Source organism: Bos indicus x Bos taurus, chromosome 2, assembly GCF_003369695.1.
Source record: "Bos indicus x Bos taurus breed Angus x Brahman F1 hybrid chromosome 2, Bos_hybrid_MaternalHap_v2.0, whole genome shotgun sequence".
In the NCBI taxonomy this organism is placed as follows: domain Eukaryota; kingdom Metazoa; phylum Chordata; class Mammalia; order Artiodactyla; family Bovidae; genus Bos; species Bos indicus x Bos taurus.
The window spans coordinates 31639298-31663239 of record NC_040077.1 but is presented as its reverse complement, the minus strand read 5'-3'; the positions used below and the strand labels follow the sequence as shown (position 1 = coordinate 31663239).

General features: G+C 37.8%; 1 protein-coding gene across 4 annotated transcripts in view; it reads right to left on the bottom strand.

The window, feature by feature from the left end:
• The window catches only part of GRB14 (growth factor receptor bound protein 14), a 128612-nt gene that overhangs the window by 11877 nt on the left and 92793 nt on the right, over positions 1-23942 (bottom strand). For all 4 annotated transcript variants that reach the window (XR_003514062.1, XM_027559090.1, XM_027559096.1 and 1 more), the window contains 5 exons: positions 17191-17312; positions 15174-15248; positions 11320-11457; positions 6069-6179; positions 5782-5877 (listed from right to left, as the gene is read on the bottom strand). Coding sequence is in view for 3 of the 4 variants with exons in the window: in XM_027559090.1 (XP_027414891.1) it covers positions 5782-5877; positions 6069-6179; positions 11320-11457; positions 15174-15248; positions 17191-17312 (542 nt within the window). In the remaining variant the exon portion in view is untranslated. The remainder of the gene's footprint in view (positions 1-5781; positions 5878-6068; positions 6180-11319; positions 11458-15173; positions 15249-17190; positions 17313-23942) is intronic.

Below are 23942 nucleotides of genomic sequence, written 5' to 3'. Positions count from 1 at the left end.
TATGGTACCAAGACTCTGAGAATCTGACACACATCCTAAGCAGAACTGGGTAAAACTTACCATAACCCTTCAATGACAAATTTACCATAACTCTTCAATGACTGATTGATGAATTACACTGTCTTTTGTAATCCATAAACTTGATCCTATTTTGAAGATTCCTGGCACTGTCCATCCTCTGGTAACAACACTCTTAGGCCATTGTTTAATTTTTGACTTTAAATTCTGGGAATCAAAATGGTGGGGCATCAGGCTGATTTCAGACAAAGGGTCATGGCATACAACGTAAAGAGCAGTAGATAACTACACAGTCTTTACTTTCATGAGGTAGCATCATAAGAACCAGACTGCCAGGCTACGATAAGAAAGTGGGTCTGGATTATAATTGGATTATTAGTTTGAGAAACACTAAGAATGTCAACTGCCATGGCCAAACAAACATCTTGCAGGAGCCCCCATCTGAAACTGGAAGATAACCCCCTTAGATTTAAGTTACTCCCTTAAAAAAAAAAAAAAAGGAAGGAAGAAACCAATGGAACAGATAGGCTTGTCTTTTTTTCTGCTACCCTCTATAATTCTCTCCATTTCATGGAGCCATTATGAACTTAAAAGTAGGTCCTATATAAAAGACTTTGAAAAGACCATGGAAAACAATATTAGCCTTAAGATGAATTCCCTTTAAACATTCCAACAGAGCTATTTCTCTACTAAAAACTATTTTCTTGAAAGCAATTCCAGCAATGTGGATATATTTGGTAATTAGGCAGAAAGTCAGAGGGGGGCGAGGGAAGTCACTGTTTTCAAGATTTTGCTTTTAATATGACTACAAACCCAGAGTCATTTAAAATTCTCTGTGTTGACTTCTTTATCCAATTATTTCCCAAATTCTAAAAGTTATTTTTTAATTTAAGGTTTGATTGACATTAATAGGATCTAATGAAATTTATTTTAAATCAACTCTAAGCATACAATGACTTTAAGAAGAAAGAGGAGCTTAATTTCTAGTCAAGTTCATTTTGAAGAATATATAATAGACTCCAACCAACACTTTCACAAGTACGTGCTGCCTGGACACCTTTTATTCACCTGAAGTGAAAAGTCTGTCATCTACTAATAAAACTGTTTCCTTCAAAGATGTTCTGTCCCCAATACCCCTGGCTTTAGGAAGTTGCTTCTGTGCTGCTGAAAGTCTTTAGTAGGCAGTTAACTCTGATCAAGGGGTAGGGCATGGATCACCTTAATATTTCCCTGTCCTATGGAGGTTAAGGCACCAAAATATGTTAAAGAGTTCTAACTGAAGGAAAGGGGAAAAAGACACCATGTACTTGGGACAGTCTACATGAACAAATCTCCCCTTTTCTAAGTCTCTGATTTTTTTCTGATTCTATATGGAAATGGAATTTCTTCAAAGAGAATGGAAGTATTTCTGTTTGTTGCTACATGAAGAGTTTACATGTATATATGAAAAAGAAAGGAAAATAAAGCAAGAGGCCAAAATTCTTGGGGGAGACTATATCTAATAAACAGCATATAATGGAAACAAGAAGGGTACTTCTGGTTGAGCCAACAGAACATAGACTAGTCTTCCCCTCCTCCTTGCTGTTAACTGTGGAAATAACACAACAGACAACCAAAGGAGATGATCAAAAGCTACCTCTAACCCTAGGTGAGCCCAGCTGCACCAGCCATGGGGATCAAATCAGCACCTCACTGACAACACGCTGCCAGTCCCCTATTAGACAGTCTCAAATGTGTCTGTACTGGCAGGCCCAGGCTTCCTGTAACTGATTATTTTTCAATGTAAAACAGATCATATCACTTGCCCATTTGATTCCATGGTGGTTTCTCATTGGTTCCATGCTAAAGGATTTCACTGATGCTGCCCTGTATTTCCAGCCTCATCTGGAAAAGCCTTGCCATAATTGAAACAAACAGGGAACATGGATGTGGTAGCAGAATAATGGGCCATATATGTCCACATCCTGGAACCTGTGAATATAATACATCAGGCTAACTGTGTGGGTGTTAAGTCGCTCAGTCGTGTCTGACTCTTTGCGACCCCATGGACTGTACCCCACCAGGCTCTTCTGTCCATGGAATTCTCCAAGCAGGGATACTTGAGTGGGTTGCTAGGCTAGCTGGCAAAGGGGAAATAAGGTTGCAGATACGATTAAGGGTGTTGATCAGCTGACTTTGGAATGACATGATTGCCTTAGATGATCCTGGTAGATCCAGTGTAATCACAAGGATCCTTATCCAGAGCCAGAAGAGAGAATCAGAAAAAAGGGAGCATGGAAAGAACTCAGCAGGATATTGCTGCCTTTAAGGATGGAGGAAGGTGTCATGAACAGTCTCTAAAGGCTGGAAAGGGCAAGAAAACAGATCCTCCCTTAAAGCCTCCAAAAGAGAATGGAGGCCTGTTGACACCTTTTTAGGCCAATAGACCCATTTCAGATGTCTGAATGACAGAGGTGAAGGATAATAATTTTGTGTTTTAAGCCACTATGATGGTAGTAATGTGTTACAGCAGCTATAGAAAACTGATACAACACAGCCTCTTTAAACTAGGCATCTGGGACTTGAAAGAGACTGAGAAGAGTCAAACAGTAAGAAGGTACAGTCTTCCAGAAACTGAGCATTCTGGATATAAAAAGAACAAAGCTTTCAGTATATTTCACCATTTCTCAGACAGACATCTGTTTTTAGACTAACAATCTGTATTATAACCTATGGCATCTTATATTCACTGTGGACCAAGCAACTTGCCATTGCCTGAAATTGATGGGATTAAAAAGTCATTAGCATCAAACCTTGTAAAGGGATTGCCAGCGGCTAGAAAGAACCTCACAGACCATGGCAGAGCACTCATCTGCCTCCCCAAAGCTCTTGAAGGCACAGAGCTGGATAATCTGTGAAAAATATAAGTATCCATGACTCTGAGATGAAAATGATTCAGAAAAGTCAGATTTAGAATATGAAGAAGTTTCATGAATACCTTAACTAATTTCATATATATATGTGTGTGTGTACATACACAAAATTGATAACTTCAACAAAAATGATGAGAAGCAAGACTACAGGCCTAAATAAATCTAAATACTCAAATGAAAATAAAAATTATAAGTGATGTGAAACCTCACATCATAATTTTATTGCCATAATTCTTATCTTTCTAGTTATATAAAAATAATGGAGCATCCTAATAAAATCAATGGCATGTTAGAGTCACTGAAGGACTTTTAAAGGAAGTGGGTTTACCGCCTGCTTCTGTGTTGGGTATTTGAATTTGAGCCCATGAGAAGGGAGAAAGTCTTGCTATACAATGTTGGCAGGTATCTCCTCAATCAGCCTAGCTAGACTTCCAGAGTTCTGATGGAAGGGGAGAGAAAACCAGACACCTTAAGATATTTTCTCTACCATAACTGTGATGGAATAAAGTCTTCCAAATAGTGCCAGCTTCTTTATCTATGAAAGGAGGGGACTGGATGAAGTCAGTGGTTCTTAATCAGGCAGACACTTGGAACTCAATCACTAACTCAGGATCCCCGAGGATGCAGCTGGGCACATGGAGCCTCAGAAAGCACCTCCTGTGATTCCAATGCATGTCTCTGGTTACCAAGTTACTACTGCCTTGACTGGTTGGTTTCCAAGACACTCTAAAGTACTTCTCTCTTTTTCATTTTGTTTGTTTGTTTTACATTTTATGACAATGAGAGCAACATAGAAGTGATTAGTGACTACTTATCATGAGGGTTTCAAAGAATTAATAATTATAAGATTTGCTGAAATAAAAATCATGACAGCCATGTTGACAATAGACTATTTGAGAAACAAACAAATTTCTAATAAAAAGGTAACCATAGTTACCTTTCTGCCATAATACAAAAGGAAGAAAATTTCACAGTTAATCCAAAAGCTTTACATTACTTTTAAACACTTGCTTCCTACCACTTCACACCCACTAGGATGATTATTTTTAAAAAAAATAATGGAAAATAATATGTGTTCATGAGGTATGGAGAAGTTGGAATTCTTATACATTCCTGGTGGGAATATAAAGTGGTTTAGCCTCTGAGGAAAACATTTTGGCAATTAATCAAAAAGTTAAACATAGAATTACCATGTGCCCAGCAAATCCACTTTTAGGTATATATATATAAAAATAAAAACTGTTACTCAAATAAATATGTGTATAGACATGTTCCAAACAGCACTATTCACAACAGTAAAAGGTAGAAACAATCCAAATACCCATGAATGGATAAATAAACAAATTGTTTACTTAACATATATGTGTGTTAAACAATACACATACAATGGAATATTACTCAGCCATAAAAAAAACAAAGTACAGATATAAGCTGCTACAACATGGATGAAACACAAATTATGCTAAGTGAAGAAGCCAGATCCAAAATGTCACATATTGTATGATTTTGTTTGTATGGTGGTTTAGTTGCTAAGTCATGTCCAGTTCTTTGTGATTCCATGGACTGTAGCCCCCCAGGCTCCTCTGTACCTGGGATTCTTCAGGCAAGAATATTGGAGTGGGTTGCCATTTCCTTCTCCAGGGATCTTCCCGACCCAGGGATCAAACCCAGGTCTCCTGCACTGCAGGCAGATTCTATGCTGACTGAGCTACTGGGGATGCACAGAACATGTGCCACCCAACGTGGGGCCTGAACCCATGACCTGAGATTAAGAGTCGCATGCTCTACTGACTGAGATAGCTGGGCACTTCTATTTCTGTGAAATATCCAAATTGGTAAATCCATAGAGGCAAAACATGGTTGCCAGAGGCTGAGAGTAACTGCTTACTGGGCACAGAGTTGCATTTTGAGTGAAGAAAATGTTTAGGAACTAGACAGAGGTGGCAGTTGCACCATATTTTGAATGTACTCAAGGCCCCTAATTTGTTCATATTAAAAAGAGTTAATTTGGTTAATTTTATGTTACAAGTATTTTACCTCAATTAAAAAAAAAAAAGGAAAAGGACAGAACATAAGATTTTGCTCCAAGCCTGGTATGACAACTACTAATTCTGATCCTGATTATTCTGCCCTTCTTAAAATGAAATGGGTAATGTTTATAATTATAAATTTAAAATTGTGCTAAATTTACTAGCATACAAGTTTTGAAAATACATGTGTTTTTTATATATCCAGGAAGGTATCATCTGTGTCTCTCTTCCCTACCTAATTTCAGAACATTCTTACTCCTTGTCAAAATGTTTGCCAAAAAATTTTGCTTATGGAAGCTAGAATTCTTACTTAGCACAAAGGTGAATATTTGAATAATACAGCTATAGTAAAATTTTTAAAATAATTTTCATTAAACTAAAAAGCAATTCACACAATACTTAAATAAAACATAAAACAACACATTAAACATATCCAGGTGGGCACATTTTAAAATACACTTTACTTAGAATTGATGACAATGTTTCTAAAATGCAGACTAAGTAAGGGACGGGAAATTTCAGTCAGTTTTACTGACTATATATGTAACAGTCTTACCAAAAAACAAAAATCAGAACATTTCTAAAAATGGAAGACTCCACACACACAAGATAAATGCATTAGGTTATTCCACTCTACTCTGGAAATGTTTATCTTTTAGATAAAAAATAAAATACATAAATATGGTAGTGGTTATTTTTCTTTTTCCTCACAAAACCACACGAATTCAGAGTGAGTCTTCTGAGTTTTGATATACAGCCATTTTCAAACTTTGATGGTACTCCCAGCATTTAATAGAAATTCACGCCTGCATCGAGATTACCTTAAGCAATCTAATCGCAGTCACCCAGCACGTCCTACTCTGCTCTTCTTCTGCACAGAGCATTTTCAGGTCTCGGGGCCCTCCCGCTTTGTTAGGCTAGAAGGCCACAGCACATTGTTTATCGTTAATGCATATCTTGAAGGTAACACCTGTTGAAATAAAAGCCACTAAAATTCTCCTATATATAAGAGAAAGCTGTCTCTTTTTAAAAGAAATTAAAAGAAACTCAAGCTTACCTAAAAGGCTGAGGCTTGCTTTATTCATCTAGCAAAATATTAAGCCTGTACCTTAAAGCAGAATCCATAGTTAGTCGGTGCTCCGTGTTTTTTTTTGCCTGCCAGTGACACATAAATATCACTATTGCCAAATTCGCTGAAAAACTGCAAATGCCGTGGTTCCTTAAAAAAATATACATGTGTGTGTTGAAATGGGTACATATATTTTACACTACCTTTTGTATTTCTATTATATTATGTAATTTATACCTTGGTAAACATTATCTCAAATAATACCATAGAAACAAAAGGAGAGGAAAACTAAGTCACCATATCCTTAGATAACCAGGAGCTGGATATGAGATTATTTAATTTAAGAAGAGGTGACCTGTTTACAATTTAACTTCCAATATACCAAAAATATATCTCCATATTTATTTATTTTTTTAAATTTTATTTTATTTTTAAACTTTACACTATTGTATTGGTTTTGCCAAATATCGAAATGAATCCGCCACAGGCAAAATGACTCGCTTTAACCATCACTTCAAGGAATCTGAGGGAAAGAAGAAAGAGAGCAAAGAACAGCTTTTGAAAATGTTTCTTTATCTGGGTTTCAAACAATGGTAGTTCCTCAAAGGGAAAAAGGGTGGTTTAAGCTTCTGCAGCAGTAAAAGAAAAGAAAGAAAAAAGAAACAGATGAAGCTCCCTGCTGCATTGAGAAACGATCACTCCTCATGTTTGTGTACTGCCTCAAACACCACAGCAAGCAATGAGGGAGGCAGCACGACCCCCTTCTTTTATAAAAGCAAGGGAGCCTGTACAGATAAATGCAGGGAGATTACCTGGCGATGGAATTGTATGATTTTCAAGGCAAAATGGAATCGTGAAGGGCTATTTTTTCTCTGGGAAAGCCATGAGATTTAGAGTTGGTCATGGGAAATCTGGGTCATACTCTTCTGTGATAGGTTAATAACTTGGAGAAATGCTTAATTCTGGGGTTGAATGTATAATCAAAACTGAGCAAAATGCACTTGTTCTTTAAAATCTTGCTACTAGCAGTCTCAGACCAGCAGTATCATCAGCATCTGGGAGTTTATTAAAAATGGAAAATCTCAGGGCCCACCCCAGATCTGCTGATTCAAAACCAAAATCTATAGTTTAACAAGAACTCAAGTGATTGTATGCACTGAAAGACAAAGCAGAACATTCAGCAATTTGAGCAACCCATTCAAATCCAAATCCAAAAAAATTCAGTCATTGGACAGTAGGCTGGCTATCCCATCAAGAGTTTCTGTTGTATGCAACTGTTTCTCTATGTGTCACTGTTCTTTAGGCACTTTAACCCAATGAATGAATATAGTTCCCAACTCCATGGAAGAATGCAGCAGAAAAGAAAATTGTTAGAGACCCAATCTAGGGTCCTGGGAGAAGGGAGGAGGAGGAGGGAGAAAGGTACTCTCACTGGCATGGCCTTTAAAACTTTATTCCTTGATAGAAACTTTGCTCATAAAAATGTCTGATTTCTATCAAGATGGAATAAAACCATTCCTGCCCACTGATACTGTAGAAGTCAATGTAGCTGAGTCCTTTGGATGCGAGAAAAAGGCAACTCAAGAAATACTGGAAGGCCATAAGAGGCATGATCAGCTTCTTCTCTTGAGTTTTTTTCCACTAGTTTGGATGGTATCACTGACTCAATGGACATGAGTATGAGTAAACTTCAGGAGTTGGTGATGGACAGGGAGGCCTGACGTGCTGCAGTCCATGGGGTAGCAAAGAGTTGGACATGACTGAGCGACTGAACTGAACTGAAGTGCAGACATATCAAGGTTTACAACACTATTAGACTGCAGGCTGAGCTGGCATGGTTAGCAAAGCTATGCATGCACACGTGTACATAAGGGGGGAGGTGGACAGCAGGGTACTTAGATATTTCTCTGTAAATGTAAGTCACAGCCATTCCTCCAAGGCTTGCAAAAGTGTTTATGCAACTCCTGTGCAGCCTACATCTTCACAAAGTAAAATAAACAAGACCCTTCTCATAGAAAAAGGGAAGGAAATGGTCACTTTGCCAGGCAGGTATGCCATATTAGACTTTAGACAACCTACATGATTTGTATCAAAGTCATAATCCTTGGGGTTATCTAATATATGGAATTCCTTTTCTGAGGGAGAAGGTAAAATCATTTTCATGTATAAACTACAGAACACATGCTTATTAAGCACAGGCTAGAGAGAAGACCGGGCTTCCCTGGTGGTTCAGAGGTAAACAATCTACTGCAATGCAGGACATGCAGGTTCAATCCCTGGGTTGGGAAGATCCCCTGGAGGAGGAAATGGCAACCCACTTCAGTATTCTTGCCTGGGAAATCCCATAGTCAGAGGAGCCTGGCGGGCTACAGTCCATGGGGTCTCAAAGAGTTGGACGTGCGTGCTGCGTGTTAAGTTACTTCAGTTGTGTCCAACTCTTTGCGACCCCATGGACTACAGCCCCCCACAACCCCCAGGCCCCTCTGTCCATTCTCCAGGCAAGAATACTGGAGTGGGTTGCCATTTCCTTGTTTAAGAGTTGGACACGACTTAGCTAATAAACAACAGAAAGAAGGCTGTTATGTATGATGCCCAGCAAAGTCAGACACCATGCTGAGGAGAGCTAAAGTATGACCTGAGGATAGAGGTTTGATACTTGTAATGCCACCCAGCCAAGGGGGAACCATGGCAAGGATAAGATCATGGCTCCAACAGATGGAATAAGAGCTGTCTTATTATGCAATCAGTAGGAAAAGAAAGGAGCCAGGTGAAAGAAAAAGATAATGGGCAGTGGATGTTCATGAGAAACCAATTAAAGAATTCAGGAACTGAGGAGATACTATCATATCTTCCAGTGAAGAATCACTGGAAAGACAGTGAAAGAAACACGGTCCCTGGATTTAGAATCTATTTTTCTCCCATGTTAAAAGTAAAAAGGTGACCCAACACACATTTGTTTAAAACTAACTTCATATATTACTTCATACATTAGGAACACTGGGAAAAGAGAACGTTCATTACAAAGGTTAAGGAAAAATCTAAAATCTTAATTACAAAAATGGGTAATTATTCATCCTAACATTATCTACAATATAAAAATTTGAGAACTCGGTTTAAATCCTCAAGAAAAGTTAAATGCATCTATAAGATAGAATGGGGCTTCCCTGGTGGCTCAGAATACTAGTAGTCAAACTATATATACTTATAAACAAACATAAAAGATTTCTGTGAAGGAATGGGTTACTAAGTGGAGCTCTATTCCATGAAATATTCTACCACTTAAATCTTAAAGAAACACACACACACACACACAAACACCTGCAAATCTTCATGCACAAGCGTGTGAGTAGCAACAAAGGAAAACTGTGTTTCAGGGAAGCCAGGAAACCATGCAAGAAAAATGGGGGAAAATATGGTATCATTACTTCTTTGCAACTCTGTAACTCCTGTTAGGACCACTGCCCAAATATCTAGTCTCCATCATTAGCTGTGTTCTGGGCATTTCCATTTGATGCTTCATCATCAATGCAATATATCTTGAACTAAGATCATTGTCTTTCTTCTAAGATGGTGACCTTGAAACAAATCTCCTATTCCTGTTTATTTCATCATTTTCTATTTATTTTCCTTTCGTGTCCTTCTCTAAGAACATTAAGTGCTTCCTCTTCTTTCATATCAACTGTCAACAAAGCTTGGCCATTTGCCATTTGATCTTACATCCACCCCTTTCTTCTCTCTCCACTGCTCATCCTAGGTTAGATCTCATCACCTCCATCCTTGATTAATGAAATGATCATCTAATTAGCACTAATCAGCATCTGTACCTCAACTCAATCAATCATTCTTTCTCCCTTCCCTGCTAACTACCCACCCCCATCTCCCCTGCTCCCTTCCCCTCTTCATTTTTCTGTCTCTCTAGTTGATTTTTTAAGCTTCCTATGGCCATACTAATCTTCTTACAACCTGATCATTTCAGTCTTCACCCAAAATTAAAAGATCTGTCCGTGTCCTAACCTGAAGAAACTGTGAATGTGACCTCCTTTTTTTTTTGCAAAGGGGTCTTTGCAGATGTAATTAAGTTAAGGATCTAAAGATGAGATCTTCCTAGATTATCTGGGTGGGCTCTAAATCCATGACAAGTGTCCTTATCAGAGACACACAGAGAAAGGAGAAGATGGTATGAAGAGAGAGGCAGAGACTGGAGGCAGCCACAAACAAAGGGAAACCTAGAGCCAGGACTAGCCAAGACAGAAAACAGTACTACAATGTAAAGGATCAAATATTGAAAATGAGAAATAAATAATGAACATCTTCAGCATATAAGAAAAACAAGAATTTGCAGACTGAGTGTGTATGTTGAGAATCAAGCCAGGTTTAGCAGAATATATTTGAACATACCAAGAAATATGCCAGGAAATGACTAAATACCGAAGATGATAATAAAATTTGAAAACGAGCCAGAGAAAAATGACAGATTACCCATCAAAAAGCAACAATGTTGTCAGTGACAAAACAGAGGCATGAACATAGAATTAAACTCTCATGAAAACTCTCAAAAGTAGTTTTACTTAAAAGGAATCTATGCATTGCATAAAATATCAAGACACAGAATGCAGGCATATGGTGTAGTCGGCAACTACTAGGCTCCATAGAAACAGTCTACCTAGTGCTAGCACTAAGGCAATTATACGCATATGTGATTGTGTGTGTGTGTAGGAACATCAGCACAGCCATGTCTGTGTAACTGTATACATAGATAGGTATGCATACACAAACACACAAACACATACATCCACCTGATCATAACACAACTTCCTCTAGGAATTTACAGTCTAGGTGAGGAGGCAAAACTGACACACACAAAGCAATTAATAAGCAGTTACAGACTCAGCTAAGTGTTATTAACTGCTCAACATCAACAGGTCAGTAATATGAACCTGGGTAAAAAGAAAAGATGTGAACTCTGATGGGCTTCAAAACCCCAGCCTTGATAAGAAAAACGAGGGCGGATTCAGAGTGGGGGAAAAATGAGCAAGGAATGTGATACTGAAACAAGAGCATCCAAATTCCATCAAAGGATGTATATTGAAACTAGTGGAAAATAAAGCTGAATAATTAGTTTTTAAACAGGTTATGGCAAATGTTTGGAATCTTAAAAAAAAAAACCAAATATCAATACCATGTAATAAAATAATAAATAAAACAAAGTAAAGTCCATTTTAACTTACAACTTCCATATAATTCATAATATATCATTGATCATATATCATAATATATCATTACAATTTACCTTTGATGTCCCTTTAGTAGAAAAATATAAACCGGATCTTCTTAAAAGGAAATAAATCTTTTTCCAGGACTTCTTTCCCTGTTCTTTTGCATGTAAGAAGCCATGGATTTCAGGATATGTGCTTGAACTTAGAAACATCTGGAAGAAAAATTAGACACTCTGATATAGTTTCTGAATCAATGATACTGTAGCTTTATACTTCAAATAGAAATGTGCACCTTCAAACAGGACTTACACCACTTATACACCACTATGGAAATGGGGATATATATACACAGAAAATAAATCAGTCTTCTGAAACCCTCAGGCAAGTTCCAAATGGAAATATGCTCACAAAATATATATTCTGAGTGATCAGTACTTAGTCAAACACCAAAATTATAAGCTATTTCAATGTCCATTTGAAAAGTTCAACTTCATCTTGATACTTTTCATCTCATTCTTTAATAAAAGGTGAAAGATTTATAAGATCTGGAGAGAAACCAGAGTATCTTTTCATCCCTTTCGGTGATTTCCCTCGAGATTATAGATTGACCTATCAACTTCAACTTCATTACAGTCTAAGTAAGACCACGATCCAGACTTCCATTATTCAGTGAATAAAGAAATTGAGCCAAATTCATCTCCTCAATGAAGGTAAAGCAAATAATCTCTTCTTCGTCCTCTATGGTTCTCAGTTGTGGGTGGGTATGGCAGGTTGTGTTTTCCAAAGAGAACTGCAACAGTAGCTCTTCTGCAAGTGTTACCCTGCTACTGAACCAAGAAATGAAGTTTCTCCACCCCCTTGAATCTGGGCAACGCTTGTGGCTGCTCTGATCAAAAGGATGTGGTGGGAGGGGCACACTGCTGATTCTAACTCTCTGTCCCTTAACTAGCCTGATGGCTTTCACTCATTAACTCTTGGAAGCTAGCTGTCATGTAAGAAACTGGACTACCCTGAGATGGCTGTATAGTGAGAAGCACAAAGCAACTGGAAAAGCTCTAGAGGATGAGACATCATGTAGGGCTGGGGAGAGGTGAGAAAGAGAGAGGGAGAGGTGCCAAGCAATACCAGGCACATACAGTGAAAAGCCACTTTAGAAGTGGATCCATAACCCCTTTGGGAGTCAATCTGCCTCAGAAAACCATCCAGCTAAGCCCTTTCCAAATCCTGACCTACAAAACTTTTGACAAAACGTGAGTGGATACTTAAGCCATTACAGTTTGGCCTAGTTTACTACCCAGTGAAAAGTAGCTGAGACAGAGGGCATGTGTCAGTCAGGAAATGGAGAATGAAAAGGACTAGCTCTGAGTAGCTGTGCTCAGCATCCTTAGTTAAGACAGTGGAAATGCATTAGTGTCTCATTAAAAGAAGAAAATAGAAACCTCTATGAATAAACTAATGCAAAATAGAAAAACTAAAACTAAAAGAAAGCATTATCTAAAACAACGTGACATATTTTTAAAAGGCTATTCAGGGAAATACCGAGAGTAGATAATGTTTTTTAAGTAAATTAAAAAAAAGTTTTAATTTAATGAGCCACAGATATTAATTAATTGACATGCAAAACAGGGAAGTAGGTTTTTTAGTTTGAGTGCTTTCCAAGTTATTAAACCAAACCAATTAAATTTTAAAAAGGGAGTCACAGAGGTCACACTAGAAAAAGAAGGAACGTTTTAAAAAGTGGAAATATTGCCTCAGTGGAGAGAAGAGGTCAGGGGCACATACAGGACTATCTGATTCCAAAGTTCTGATTTTTCTTGTTTTTTAATCTAACATTAAAGCAGTATAACTAAATTATAGGAGAATTTGGGAAAGGAGGCAGAAGAACTCCAACCCACCACTCTCTCATAATCCAAATGCAAAGTATTAAAAGAGGCATGAGAGTGGGGGTCCTGGGGCACTACCTCCGCTGCAATTCACCCTAATTCCATGGGGTGTCTGTGAAAACCCACTAGCTTTTGGAGAAATCTTGACACCAATCATATGTCCAAAATATTTTGAAGCAAAAAATGAAATACAACCTATTAAAAATAAAAAGCCCACAGAAAAGAAATCTGTGATCCTCAGTGTATTTACCAATATATTCAAATATCAATATATTCAAAGTAATATCTATGCTGGAACTATTAAAAGTTTTCCTCATTAAAGATGAGAGAATATTGAGTGGATTCGAGGATGCCTGCTGTTTAAATCAAACAGCGACCATTATAAAGACACTGCTTACCATTAACCTGTTAACAAGTATAGTATCAAACATAAAATATCTGAAACCTTTTATTGTAATGCAAATGTCTTGGGAAAATGGTCACGTAAAGCCATAGCCAGTTTGGAAGAAATGCCCAACAGATGCAAAACTAAGGAAATGTTAAATACTTAGTATTCTTAACTCAGCCATTTCATATTTCAATCAGGTATTTCCATCATAGATAGTATTTCATTGAATTGCTAAATATTTTATCACAAACAGGATTAAAGGCATTTATTATAAAGTTAATAACAAATATCTGTTTGTAAAGGGTCTACAATTTACTGGAAATTTTGACTTTTTCAAACACTAACATATCCTTTAAATATGTCACAGAGCAAAACTCTGCAAATTTCCTTTTGTGATACACTTAAAATCCTTTGACAATTGTCCAAAACTGGAAAGAATAATATAGTGATGGGGTCTTTATTGACTTAGGGAACTCTTTATCTAGATTTTGTTTTTTCCTAATCTTTTCCAACTTTATCTCCATCAAAAATTAGTAATTTAAGACATAACATCCAAAATCTGGACATGTATAAATATGGATCTGACTGAATAGCCATTTCTCCAAAGAAGATATACAGATGGCACATGAAAAGGTACTCAGCATTGCTTATTATTAGAGAAATGTAAATCAAATCTACAATGAGGTATCACCTCACACTGGTCAGAATGGCCATCATTAAAAAGTATACAAATAATAAATGCTGGAGAGTGTGTGGAGAAAAGGGGACCCTCCTACACTGTTAATAGGAATGCAAATTGGTACAGCCATTATGGAGAACAGTATGAAGATTCCTTAAAAAAACTAAAAATAGATCTAAAAATATGATCTTGTAAGCCCATTCTTAGGCATATATCCAGAGAAAAGCATAATTGGCAAAGACACATGCCTCCCAATGTTCATGGATGCGCTATTTACAATAGCCAAGACATGGAAGCAACCTAAATGTCCATTGACAGATGAATGAATAAAGATGTGATATATTTACATAATGAATATGGAATATTATTCAGCCATAAAAAGAATGAAATAATGCCATTTTAAGCAACATGAATGGACCTAGAGATTTTCATACTAAAAAGTGAAGTAAGCCAGAGAAAGATGAATAACATATAATATTGCTTATATGTATAATCCTAAAAAAAAATTATATAAATGAACTTATATACAAAACAGAAACAGATCCACAGACATAGAAAACAAACTTATGGTTACCAAAGGGGAAAGCAGAGGATAAATTAAGACTTTGGAAACAACATATACATACTACTATATATAAAATAGGTAACTAATAAAGACCTACAAGGACCTATACTCAATATTTTGTAATAGCCTATAAAAGAATCTGAAAAAATAGATATATACGTATGTATAACTGAATCACTTTGCTGTACACATGAAACTAACAGAACACTGTAAATCAACTATACTTCAATAAAAACAGAGAATTTTTAGTCTCATAAAGTAAAAAAAAAAGGGGGGCATTGAAATGCAAGATGCAATTGCATAAAAATGCAATTTTATATCTACTTATAAAATTCGATAAATAAATAAATATGGACCTTACAGTTTCCCTTTATTATTTATTACTTACATACTTTATTGAAAATATATTTTACCTGCAAAATCTGTGTGGGGGATATTTCACCATTGGTTTCAGTTGCAAAAGACACCATATGCTCTGGAAAAAAATACTAACGAAAAAATACATGTTACATTCTCCCAAAAGCCATGCCAGAAAAGACGGAACTATGACCAACAGAGTAATCTAAAGCAAAAGCTCTTAAATCAGTGTTTTGAAAATTCACCCAAAGCACTTTTTAAAATGCCAGTCCCTGAATCTAACCAATACACAGGTACCTTACATGAGGCAGACACTCTTAGGGAGTGCCGACACATGAAGACCCGTGTACCTCCAGTTACAAAACACTGCCCTCAGACTGCTCGTGTGTGAGCTCCCATGCCTTGTCCCAGAGTCCTGCAACCACTCTAGCAGGTACTGAAGGACTCTTTTATAAACTCAAGGCTCACAGAAGTAGAGTATCTACCCAAGGTCACAGCCACATTATAAAGGAGCCAGGACTTGACTAGAGGATCAGGTTGCTAAAAGGACAGTTTTTTCTACCTACTGTTTTCCCAAACCTGTTTAATCATAAAATTCACCCAGAAAAGCTGTTTAAAATAGGAATTCCCAGGCCTCAATCCTGGAGTGTCTGATCAGTAGGTCAGGGTAGATCTGGTCCTGTTTTTTTAATAAGCACTATCCCCTCCCCCAAGAAACTTTTATGATCAGGCAAGTTTGGAAAATTACATGCCACTATACTTCCTTTCATTTCCTGGAGAAGGAAATGGCAACCCACTCCAGTGTTCTTGCCTGGAGAATCTCAGGGGTGGGGGAGCCTCATGGGCTGCCGTCTATGGGATCGCACAGAGTCGGGGACACGACTGAAGAGACTTAGCAGCAGCATACTTCCTCTAGGACAGGGTTTTTGAATAGTAGCTCTATTAACATTGTTTAATAACACTGTACTGGGGGGACTGTTCTGTGCATTGCAGAATGCTTAGAGCATCCCTGGCCTCCCACTAGCAGCCCCCCTTCCCCTCAGTATGACAACCAAAAAGGTCTTCAGACATCATTATCAATCACTCTCAGTTGAGAACCACTACTCTAAGTCTACAAAATAAATCTATAGCCTTATTTAAATTAAAAAAAATTAGATAAACCAAAAATGAGCACTAAATCATATGTCTTTAATGATGACTTTTAAATTTCTTGCTTTTAATAAAGATTCACAACAAGAAAACAGTTTCCTTTTAAATTCTATTTAGTTTTTATTAGGACTCTAATTTTATTCATCAAAGATCATCCCATTATGTTTCTATTAATAGGTTCAAATAAAGAGAACGTAAGAGGCCTTTCTGGGTTTGAAAATATTCTATTATGGTGTGTATCATATATTTTTCATTAAGTATATCATTTCAATCCAATTATCCAAAACTTAGTGTAAAAATATGCTACAGCTGCAGAGACAAAAACAATTTAAAATAATGAGCCCAGAGGCTATTCTGACTTCTCTAGATCACTAGTCTTCATTAGTATGTGACATACATTTATTTTCTTTTAAAAAGAACTATAATGAAAGTAGTATTTACTAGATAATGGACTGGTATTTATCTCATTTCTTCTTAGCTCAGTAATTATTGCACTGAAAACAAAATAATTTGGAACAGCAAGATGCTTGTCAATCTAAACTTCTGGTTAAGTTTCAACACTCCTAACAAACATAAATCTGTTTTTCCTTTAGAATTTTTCTTAATTTCCTAAGTTCTGCAAAAGACTTAAACCATAGTATCTTGGAACCTGCTTGGGACATATCTAATAATTCATTTCCCAAATCAAATGTAGTTTTTTTTTTCTTAAAAGGCAATAAAAGAAAGCAACAGTTCCCCAAAACTCTGTATATGAACTTCTGTGAGCATGTCGACTGTAAGTTTAAAGGACTAGAATTCTTACCTACAATTTAACAAGTACAGAATTGTACTTTATCTATAGTGTACTTTTTCCTCACATAAAATAAAATAAAATTTAACTAAACTCATTTATTTTCCATAACTATTAATTGGGATTTCACTTACCATTGGGTTTTTAAAGAATTCATATTTGGCATAATTTTTTCTAAAGTATAGCTTATTTTCTTCTTCCATTCCCCAGTTAGATAGCACTTCAATCACCAGCTCGTGGTCTTCTATTGTTCTTTCTGTAAAGAATGTTCCAGTGAGCATGTCAACAGATAGATGGGTGGATGGATGGATGAATAGACAGGAAGATGGACAGGTAGGTAAACAAATATATATATGGACATATATATCCATACAAATATATAAAATATATTATGTATGTATCTTTATTAAACATAGCCAATTTAAACTCAATTCTGAAATAGCCAGAATGATAAAATTTTCATCAACTTTGAATTTGCAATGTCGATTTTACACCAAAGCAGTTTGTAACCCAAAGAGAAAAATGACATAAAATATCACAATGCACTTTTCACTAATTCTCAATCTCCTTTTACAGCTACGTAAATTATAAGTTTGTAACAAACCTGCATTAAGAATATGAGAGCTATTATTTTTCTCTAACTCATCATGGTGCCAAAAATTAAAATATTTGCCTCAAGGTTGAACAATTCATCCCATTAAGAGATGAAAAATTTTGACAGGTACAGTATGCATTTAAGACTCATAATCGGGATAGTTGAGAAAAATTAAAATAAATGCTTTAAAAAAGAAACTTTTAATGCAAGGACATACACTTTTTAAGAAACTTAATTTCGTGTGGTACTTTTTATTTTCAAAACTAATGTTCAGGCACTTTGTATTAACAAAGAAGATAATTAGGCAGGGTGGGAAGGCACTTAGGAGAAAAGGAACTTAAATGAAAAAAGCAATGGCATCTTTAAAGGGTGAACATAACATGCAAAATTCCTGTTTTAAAAAGAACCTGTGATGTTCACAGTGGTACTATTCATAATAGCCCCAAACTGGAAGCTATCTAAATGCCTATCAATGTGAGAATGAATAAGTAAATTGTGTAAAGGACACAGTGGAATATATACTACACAACACACAATTGCATGGATGAATTCCACAAACATAATAGTAATGAAAGAAGTCAGACACAAAGAATAACATTCTATTTTTATAAGTTCAAAACAAATACAACAGATCTACGGTGTTAGAAATCAAGATAATGGGTACAGTGGGTGAGTGTGCAGGGGTGTGAGGGAACCACCGGGTAAAGGAGATATTCTGTTTCTTAATCTGGATGTTAGATACTCAGGTACATATAATACAACATCTGAGAATCCATCAAGTTGTCTACATTTGTTCTCTTAGGGTAAGGTATGTCACACTTCAATAAAAGGGTAAAGAAAAGTGACTATGAAATTATTAATGCAAAACGGAGAACAGTCAGATAAGAAATACAGAAATCCTCTGCTTTTTTTAGGTGCTTCATGAAACTTTTTGAAAAGAATCTGTCTCAGAAATTCAACACTCAGTAATAATCTATGACCTACAACACCCAAACCCTTGAAAGTAATGTCATACTTAAACAGAAGCTTATGCATCTGAAAGGAAGTTCTTGTAAGAGCTCTCAGTGAATATGGATGAGTTGGAACTAAGTGTGTATCAGTACTCTGGATTCTGTTCCTAACTCCGATCGTTCTTTTTCTGTCTCATTGACTAGCTCTGGTAGCTCCTGCTCTCCTAAGATGCAGTCCTTGGCTTGACTCTTTTCTTTCCCTTCTCTCAACTAATTCACTCTCCCTCCTCTTCAGCTCTTAAGGCTGTCTGTCAAGTTCCTTGAATTGAAATCTCCAGCTGCAGTTGCTTTCACTGGCACTTCAATCCTAACTGCTAGACTTTCCACCACTGCAAACATAGTCTGTCTAAAACCAAAGTTCCGAAGGGTGGTTCCTTAAAATATTACACAATTCCAGCAATTCCACTTCTGAGTACATAACCAAAAGAAGTGAAAACAAGGACTGAAACTGGTACTTGTACATCAGTGTTCATTGTAACATCATTCACAGTAGCCAGGAAGTAAAAACATCCTCACGCCCATCAACAAACGAAGGGGATAAACAAAGCGTAGTAAAGACATACAGTGGAATATTTAGCCATAAAAAGAATGAAATCCTTACACATGGTACAACATGGATGAACCTTAAAGACATTATCCTATATAAAATAAAACAGACACAAAAGAATAGATACCATATGATTCCATTTACATGCAGTACCTAGAACCGACAAATTTAGAGAGACAGAAAGTAGAATGGTGGTTGCCAAGGACCAGGGTGGGGGAGGAATGAGGAGAATGAGGAGTTATTGTTTAATGGGTTCAGGGTTTCATTATGGGAAGACAAAAATGTTCTAGAGATGGACAGGGATGATGGCTGCACAACAATATAAATGTATATAATTCCAGTGAACAGTAAAATGGATAAAATGATAAATTTTATGTTACACACGTTTTCTCAAAAGTTGCTGAAAAAATTAAAAACTAAAAGTATCTCCCTTTTTCTCTCTCAAAGTGCTTTTTTTTAAAATTCTGCTACGTCTCTTACAACTCCATGTCCTCTCCAATGCCCTCCACTGTTGTTACCCCAGACATTAGACTCTTCCTCCGAGTTTCTCACACAACCAACAACTCCTCACCCCCATTATTACCATTCCAATTTAGACCTTTGCCTTTTCCTAACTAATCTCCAAACCACTGTTTTCTCATTCTTCCAATACAACCTGGACCTTTATATCATAGGAAACCTCATAATACATTTGCATCAACGTGACCACTGCTCAAAAACTCATCTACTTCCTACTTGTTATGAGATAAATCCATGTAGTCTGGCAGTTTTCGCTTGTTCATTCATCTATCCATTCAACAAATATTTATTGAAGGCCTACCATGTGTCAGACATTCATCTTGGAGCTTGAAATTTTGTAGTCAACAAGACAGTAAGTAAGAAATCATTGCCTTGTGGGGCTCCTATTCTAATGTGAAGACATGAAAAAAAAATCTAATGTAAATCTTAAATGGTGGCAATAAACACTATAGAGAAAAATGGATTGCAGAAGAGGGAGAGAGGAGGGAACAGGGGAAAGAAATTCATTTTCTAAAGCTTGTCAAGGGACTTCCCTGGTGGTACAGTGGTTAAGAATCCACCTGCCAATGCAGTGCACATGGGTTTGATTCCTGATCCAGCAAGATTCTACATGCCACTGAGCAGCTAAGCCAGTGCACCTCAACTACCGAGCCTATGCGCCTAGAGCCCGGGCTTCTCAACAATAAAAGCCACTGCAATGAGAAGCCTGTGCACTGCAACTAGGGAGTAGCCTCCACTCGCTGCAATTAGAGAAAGTCCACGCAGCAACAAAGACCCAGCACAGCCAAAAATAAATAACTAAAAAAATTTTTTAATAATAAAGATTACCAAGGAAGGCCTTGTTGAGAAGGTAATGCTTAAACAAAAATCCAAAGGAAAAGAAGGCATGAGCCAAGCAGCTATTGAAAGTAAGAACTAGAAGAGACTCCCTGAAGCAAACAAAGGCTGGCATGTTTGAAGCAGGGCAAGGAGGCTAAGGTAGCTAAAGCTGAGTGAGCAGAAGGGGAGGGAAGTACCAGGACGAGAGGTCAGGGAAGTAAAGGTGATGAGCTGGGGCAAATGGATAAAGCCATGCAGGTCAGAATAAAGATCTGGCTTTTCCTCTGAGTTAGATGAGAAGTCATTTTGAACAGGACTACTACAAGCTGACCCCTGTTTTCACTGGATGACCCTAGATGCTGAGTGGAGAACTGATTTCACAAGGCTTAAGGGTAGAAACAGGAAGCCCACCTAGTAGAATACTGCAATTAACAAGGGGAAAGATGACATGGCTTGGATGAGAGTGGCAGCAGAAAGACATATAAGAAGCAAGCAGGATCTGGATGTGTTCTGAAGGCAAAGCCAATAGGATCTGCTGACAAATTGGATGTGGAGTGAAAGAGAGGGGTTAGTTAAGGAAGACACGAAGATTCTTCACTTAAGCATTTGGAAGGACTGCCTCCATTAAAGAGCTGCTGCTGCTGCTGCTAAGTCACTTCAGTCGTGTCCGACTCTGTGCGACCCCATAGACGGCAGCCCACCAGGCTCCCCCGTCCCTGGGATTCTCCAGGCAAGAGTACTGGAGTGGGGTGCCATTGCCTTCTCCGATTAAAGAGCTAGGAAGACTGTAAGAGAAGCAGTTTGAGGGCAGATCCAGTAGTCACTCAGATATCAAGTGAGAAGTTGCACCTCTAATAATCTTTATTAGCCTTACGTGTGTCTACTTCTCACACAACCCCAGCTGATATTTTCAATCTTATGAAGCACAGGTTCACATTATTAAACATACTATGTGTTAAGCGCTGTATCTGTATTCACTGCAACTACAGTGGGAGAAAATTGCAAGGTATTAAGCAAGAGGTCTGCCTATTTATTAACCTGAGTTTAATTGTACTCATCACCTATCCCTGCTGCTGCTACTGCCGCTAAGTCGCTTCAGTCGTGTCCGACTGTGTGTGACCCCATAGAGGGCAGCCCACCAGGCTCCCCCGTCCTTGGGATTCTCCAGGCAAGAATCCTACCATTAAGAAAACAGCACATGATCTGCCCTGAAGATAAACTATGCAGAGAGGAAAAATGACAAAGATGCACTTTCTTTACTTTTTGCCTTCAAATTAGACTTTATCAATCTTTGACAAATATGATCACTTAGGGAGAATAATGGGCTTCCTTGATAGCTCAGTTGATTAAGAATTTGCCTGCAATGTCGGAGACCCCAGTTTGACTCCTGGGTCGGGAAGATCCCCTGGAGAAGGAATAGGCTACCCACTCCAGTATTCTGAGGCTTTCCTTAGAGTTCAGCTGGTAAAGAATCTGCCCACAATGTGGGAGACCTGGGTTCGATCCCTGGGTTGGGAAGATCTCCTGAAGAAGGGAAAGGCTACCCACTTCAGTATTCTGGCCTGGAGAATTCCATGGACTGTATAATTCATGGAGTCACAAAGAGTTGGACCTGACTGAGTGACTTTTATTTCCACTTTCAGGGAGAATAATGGCCAGCCGATCCTCCACTGCCCCATGCAGGGATGCACCCTCTGTCATCTGGGAAGTTATCTTGGATTAACGGGTTAGTGGAGGAAAGGGTAGAGTGGAGACTGAGAGGGAGATGGAGAGTAAGCGGATGGCTTAGGTCCCAGCGACCCCATACTCTGCCCTTCCTAGAACTAGGACCCTTTCAGGGTGAGGAGTGGACGGTGATAAAACCCCATATAAGTTTACTGGTGGTGTGTGGTTCAAACCAGAGAGAGCCTCGGGAGACTTAGAGCCTCAAGTAGAAGTCCTGCATCTAACATGGCAGAAAAGCAATTAGCTAAGTGCAACCTTGAGGAAGATGAGTCCATAACATTCAAGAATGAGAAAAGAACACTGCAGAATCAAGTCCCCCAAAAGGAGTGGGGAAGACCATGAACTTAGTGGGCTTTATGGTATAGGCAATAAGTTGAGAGTAACAAGAGTTTCTAGAACATGAAGAGAAAAGTTGGATAGCAGTTAGACAAATACCCTTCCTGGGACTTAAATGCCCCACCAGAGTATCTGAAGAGTGAAAGTAGGTCTTTCGACTAAGAGGATCTTAAACTTGTATGTAACTTATGTATATAACCTGAACTGATTATTTACCACAAAAAGACTAAGAATAATCCATAAAGCAAACCAATAACAAAAGATTAAACTGTCATTAAGAGGTCAAGAAACTCACTCAGAAATTAATTCAAGCTATAAAAATAAAGCAAGTTACATCTCTTCATGTATAAACCTGAGAAAACATAGCTGTATTTAATTATTATATAATTATTCTGCAGTAAGTTGAATAAAGACTTCAGGTCCTGATCTCTGGAACCTATAAACATTACCTTATATGGCAAAGGATTTGCAGATGTCATTAACTGAAAGATCCCGAGAAGAGATTATCCAAGACTATACAAAGTGAACTCGCTCAGTCATGTCTGACTCTTTGCGACTCCTGTGGACTGTAGCCCGCCAGGCTCCTCTGTCCATGGGATTCTCCAGGCAAGAATACTGGAGTGGGTTGCCATTTCCTTCTCCAGGAGACTATACAGGTGGGCCTTAAATCCAAACACAAGTATCCTTTTAAGAGAGAGACAGAAGGAGAACTGACAGAGAAAGAAAAGGAAAGGACAACATGACTCCAGAGGCACAGACTCAAGTGATGTGATGTGACCACAAGCCAAGGAATCATGGTAGCTACCAGAAGCTGAAAGAGGCAAGGAACAGCCTCCTCATAAAGCCTCTGGGAAGTGTGTGGCCCTGCCAACACCTTGATTTCAGCCTAGTGAAATTAATTTAAGACTTCTCACCTCTAGAACCTTTAAAGATTACATTTGTTTTAGTTTAAGCCACCATCAAAGACAGAGGATGAGACGGCTGAATGGCATCACTGACTCAATAGACATGAATTTGAGCAAGCTCCGGGAGATGGTGAAGAACAGGGAAGCCTGGAATGCTGTACTCCATGGGGTCGCAAAGTGTTGGACACAACTGAGCGACTGAACAACAACAAAGCCACCATGAATTTGTTACAGCAGCCTTAGGAAACTAAGAGGATAATCTATAAGGCAAACTCTATTTCCATTTTACAGATAAAGAGTCTCCCGTTTAGAATAACAAATGTCTCAGGATTTGAATGGCAGCCACATATCTGACCTCGAGTCTCTCCTCCTTCCTCTGCACAGCACTGCCTTGGCCTTCACTACAGTTCCCACTGGAACGGCATCCCCT